Here is a 6,000-nt window from a genome sequence, read left to right as displayed (position 1 = left end):
AATTTTTTTATGAGAAATAATATTTTTTAATAAACCCTTTTTCATTCGACATACTTTATCTTAATCGAGATATTAATAAGGAACCAGCAGATCAAGTAGCTTTTGGAATAAAACACCAATTTTTTTAAAATTAAACACTATCTAAAGATTTGCATCGAAGCGTTTATTTTTGATAGTGATTTTAATCACTGTCAGATATCATTATACTTGATCCAACTATGCCACGTCACCACTGTGCCGCGACCCCCCTGTGCTGGGTTTTTTTTTTTATTATTCAACATCAATATAAAAAAAGTTACACGAGAATCATTTGGCGTGTTGAAATTTTATTTCAATTAAAAATATCATCTGATGATTTATCTACTAATGTATTTAATCTAAATAACTCTGAATTTTGTTAATTATTATAAGTATTATGATGTTGAAAAATAAAAAATACATGTTCATATAGGCAATTCAAAAAATTAAAATTATAATGCATTTTTAAAATTAATACATTTTTTTAGTTCTAAATGTTTTTTTTAAGAATATATTATTATAAAATATTATTATTTAAAATTATTTATTCTGTTATTATTGCTTGAAATCAACTAATCCTTATGTTGTATATTTAGGTGTTCTAGGTCAGAACAATAACTACCGCAATACGGAAAACGAATCATTGTCAACAGCTTATCAAAATTCGTATTGCGACCGGTAATTGAAATATATACTTAACGTTTATTTTTAAATATCACGTGGGTATCTAACAAAACTATCCCAATGTATTTTCAATTAATTATAGGAATTCGACAGAGAATACAACGTATGAAACTGAAAATACAGTCTTTCAAGATGATGTAAGTGGCATAATGTTAGATAGACTAATAAAATTATTTTAACTACATTATACTTCATAAAATTAAAACACTTAGCATGTACGAGTAAAAATATGTGTTGCTACCACACAATTTTTAATTAGGTGTAGATTTTTCAAATTATAACAAGGTAAATGGCGTATATTTTTATTTAATACAGAGACCGCTGGACATAATGTCAAGTTAAATTTTTAACAAAATATAATAATTTTCAGATTATAACATAAATAAAGCGCATTGGTTATTTATTTTTTATCAATGAAGTAACGTGATTTAAGTCATATACGAGTTTAATGTTACTAGGTATTTTAGTGTACATAATCGAAATAAACTAATGAATTATTATCTAATAATAACTTATTATTAACTTTTGAATAATTGTCATCCATTAAGTGTTCATAAAATAATTTCTCAAATAAAATTACAATTATAACTGTGATGATTAATAAAATATAAATTACTCTAAATAAAATGTTGCGATAAGTAATGATTTCATTATTTTTTCTATTATATGGATTTATGTATTTATTCATTTATATTATTCGTAAAAATTTTCCTGGAGTAGAATTTATTATTAATTAAATAGTATTTATATCGAGGAGAGAGTATTTATAAAATCTTTATCCTTAGAAACAACAAAATAGATTCGGATTCTATAAATTTTTAAGATTATAAATTATAAACAATTATTTGCTATAAAGTAGATTATGGTATGTCATCGAATATCCTTAATATATTTAAGATTAAATAGTTATAATTTTTTAAATAGTAGAGAAGAATATGGTAAAATGTATTAGCTGATGTTTAATTGCAATTTAAATATATCTTATTCATAGAATCGTATTTCAGGAAATTGGATTTAAGCGTCTTGTCTCTAACTTGAAATTATGGAACGCATCATGATTTTTAGGGGTTGTAGTTTTTTCTTTTATTTTTACCCATATATTTTATTTAAAACTCTTTTCCAAATTGCGAAGTGATTATAAATTGTTAAGGTGTTTCAAGTTTGACATATTGTCTTACAGAACTCACTATTTATAATTAAATTATGATAATTTTTGAAAAAAAAGACATAATAAAATTGACGTATACTATGTTCCTATGGATAAAAAAATATTGTGTTGACAATACTAAGTTGATACTTGATTAATACGAATATTGTTTTCAAAGTGATTCGACTAATATATTTATAATGTGTAACAATTTTGAACAAAAAAAAGTATTTAATTATTTTTTAATTTTATTAAAGTATTAACTGTCGAATCAATAAAAAAATTTTCCAGCTCAATAATACAAGTGTGTTATATAGATTATGTGTACTCTATTTCTCTCGGTTATTAGTAACGCTCATTTTGCATAAAGAATAATCTGTATATTTCATTTACATGAAGTTGGGATTTTATTTGTTTGTTGTTACGAAAAGTATCAAAAACACATTGTTTACTGAAAATATGATAATGCAATTTTAGTCTTTTTTCATTTACTTATTTTTCATAAAAACCAACTATTTATTATGTTTCTTCGGAATGATGTTTCGTTTTGTTTCTCATACTTTTTTATTACGTCATATATTACAGTTATTTTTCTTTATTATCTATACAATCGGGTGTGCAGTTTTTCATTACTTTGTAAATTATATGTAATCATCGAATGGAATCTTAGGGTATTAATTTGTTTGTTGGACTAAAAGTTATGATTTGTCATTTTAAAAAATCTTTTCAAAATGTGATGAAATTTTATAGAATAATAGTTGAGATGACCGTTAAGTTAAAACAAAGTAAAACTATTTCTATCTTTTGTTAATTATTTTGGATTTGTATGCTATCGTAAAGTACAAATAAATATTCTTATTTGATATTAAATATGTTTTTTGTGATCGAAATACGTTTCATATAATTTGATTAAATGTTTAATTTACGTAGAAGTGCAGCTCTTTATAAGTTTTGACATTTTTGAATGTTTTATAATTTCGACGTCAAATGTTATATTGTACAGCATCAACATAATTTTTTTTCCTTAATATGTATAACTGAGTGTGTTATTTTTTTCATTGTAAATACTTTACATTTAGCTGAAAAAAACGCCCGAATACGAACGAATATGTAAACTGTTAAATCAACCGATAAAAACTTATCAGCCACCGCCTCCGCAACAACAGCAGCTGAAAAAACAGCATCAGCAGCAGCTCTTAAAAGGCCAGCATAGTGGTGTTAATATTAATAGTAGTTCGCCAAAAAAAGCCATGATTCGCGAACAAAAAAGTTTCGATGGCAGCTCTGTGCACAGGCATGGCGGTGGCGGTGGCGGAAATCGACTGACACATTGGAACGACCAAGGCAATTACAATCACAATCCGTCCAGCCATATGGCCGTCAACTACAACCAGTTTGTTGGCAAGCAAACAGCCTCTTTTCCTGTAAGCCATAAGTTCAAATATACGTGTACTGTCGAATAGGCTGTTGTTGAAATTGCATAGTTGTTGTGTTGGAAATAATATATTGATAGAAATATATTTTTGTAAGATAATTACATATTTAGATGTTGACTCTTTAATTTAATTAGATTAGATAAATTAATACATTAATTTAGTAATCTAATTTTACTGAAAGGATATTAGAAAAATATTTCAACCCTTACCTATTTATAATGTTCTTTAGATGGTGTAAGTGTAAAATACCTTTGAACCTACAAGATAATCCATTAAATATAAAACATTTAAAAAATGATCATTAACCACTTAATTACTCACAAAATAAATACAAAATTTAAAATTTAATGTTTGGTTTTTTTAGTCACAAATATTTCTTGATCAGATATTAATTACTTTTTAAAATTATTGCATATAACTTATAGAGGTGTTGACTTTATTTTTTTGAATGACAATATATAAATTTTATTAGCTTATAAAGTAGGGATGATTTAATTAAGAAAATGACGAGTCAATAATAACTATCTACAACTTAAAAGTTATGAACATTTGTATACTTGAACAACAGGCAGAGAGCGGCTGTCAGTATATACTTGGAAATTTTCATAACTTGTGAAGTGTTGAACAGAAGTTTTTATTGACCAGTCATTATCTTACTTGGATCATTATCTACTTTATAAGTTAGACATAGTATCCTGTCATTTAAAAAATTTAAATGACACCCTTATAAGTTATAAGTAATGACGCTAAAAAGTAATTTATAGCTGATTATTCAAGAACTATATTTATTTTGCAAAATCACTTTGTATATTGTATCTACAATTGTACAGTGCATCGGATTATATTATATCACTTTAGTACCTGTGTATTATTTACGTGTATTATGATATAGTGTGGCTTTAATTGTGGCACAAAAATTTTTATGGAATGAGTATTTAAAAAAATTAAATAGCAAATTGATGTCTATTTTATATAACAAAGCAAATTTATGATTGCACAAGTATTATAAAATTGGGATATTCCCTTATTACAGATTGTATTTTAAATAATATTTTATTATTTTATTAAGTTCTTTTTCAAATTGTGTAAAGTAAAAACCTGGATTAAATATATTCTCAGCTTCGAATCGAAGCTAAAAAAAATATGTGTTTCGTTTAAACTATAATAATTTTTAAAAATATGACTTAAAAACTTATCTGTTGACCGAGAGTTATTCAAAATCAGTTGCCCTAATTAACAATAGTTTTCTTGAGCAGCGATTTCATTATTAACATATATATTGAACTATACGTATAGCTGGTTAATTATTATTATTATTTTTATTTTAACTTTGAGTATTACTTACGAAAACTGGGATAGCAAGTTAATTGAATATGTTTGGAATTGAAATTTGAAGGTATTATGACAAAAAAACAATAATAAAATTTTTTTTCTTCAAAAATCCAAATCGATAAAACTCGATGAAATCATAAAAGTTCTAGTTCCTCATAGAAATGTAAATTTGTATTGTACCAACAATATTTGTGGTAGTGGTTTAATTTTTACTTTAAGTGTAATAACTATTTGTGCTAATATACAATTATTTTAGGAATTTCAAAGTGATGGCCAGTAAAATAGATAAAATTATTAATAATGCATGCGAGAACATTTATAGTCTATTGAATTTTTAATGTTGTCAGCTATTGCTCCAATGAGTCTAGTTTATATCTTGTTGAAAAAAATTCAAGTGAATAAAATAGGATTGAGTTTTAAACTCAGTTCCTATATAAATTGTACAGTACATGAAATAGTGTGTAATAACATCTATTTATGTACCGTAGATGTATGGGTGTTTCTAAGACTTTTGACATGATTAATATGATGTATTTTTTAGTTTAAAGTATGTATTATAGGATAGAAATGTTTAGTACTGTTGATTTTACAGTAGTAATATGTAATGTAACGTATTAGAAAAATGTTTAATCATTAAATGATGTACTAGACATCGACGTGTTATGTTACATAATTGAATGAGTATTAAATAAAAATAATATTTACTAATATGGCCTAGAAAATCGTTGGTGGAAGTTGATTTACTGATTGCCTGCGTTATTGAATACAAAAGTATAATTTTTAAAAGTGTGAAATAATTATAGCAATATAGTGTTTTTTTTAATATAACGGCTAAAATAATTAAATTTAATATATAAATCAATTTCCTCCAACAATGATGTACAAATTATTCAACTAATAGTTTAATTACATAAATGTAGTTGATGCTTTCATTGTGATCAAATTAAACTACAATATATATATTTAAAATTAATGTGTGTTTTTAATCTCCATAGAATGAACAAGTGGAACAGAATTTTGGACAAAATGTGCCTCCTGATAAAGATTGTGGAACAATAAGTGGAATGTTAGCAGACTTTAGCCGTTCAATAGGTTAATACACAATAATCAAATAAAAATAAGTTAAATAATTAAGTATGGTCAAACCAATTTAATTAATCATTAAATTTATATTATAAGTTATTAAATTTGAAAGAGGGATGATATGCATGGGTCAGCTATGAGACGGTATCTGATGCGTACAGTCATAGGTATGGGGCTCGGTCATGAGCTGCTAGGTTTACTGAGTGAAAGGTTAACTTAATAATTGAAGAGTCCACTACTTACCTTTGTATTCAGAACATTAAACAAAATTTACATTTTAATATTTTCTTATAGAGAATT

General features: G+C 25.2%; 1 protein-coding gene across 1 annotated transcript in view; it reads left to right on the top strand.

The window, feature by feature from the left end:
• LOC126899056 (polyhomeotic-proximal chromatin protein-like) overlaps positions 1-6,000 on the top strand; it is a 44,587-nt gene that overhangs the window by 21,727 nt on the left and 16,860 nt on the right. Inside the window, 4 exon segments of the mRNA XM_050673579.1 lie at positions 615-696; positions 785-839; positions 2,929-3,273; positions 5,613-5,709. Of these exon segments, the coding sequence (XP_050529536.1) occupies positions 615-696; positions 785-839; positions 2,929-3,273; positions 5,613-5,709 (579 nt within the window).

Source organism: Daktulosphaira vitifoliae, unplaced genomic scaffold (genome assembly GCF_025091365.1).
Source record: "Daktulosphaira vitifoliae isolate Bord-2020 unplaced genomic scaffold, ASM2509136v1 Scaffold_2, whole genome shotgun sequence".
NCBI lineage: Eukaryota > Metazoa > Arthropoda > Insecta > Hemiptera > Phylloxeridae > Daktulosphaira > Daktulosphaira vitifoliae.
The sequence above is the reverse complement of the archived record's forward strand: the minus strand, read 5'-3'. Positions and strand labels throughout refer to the sequence as shown.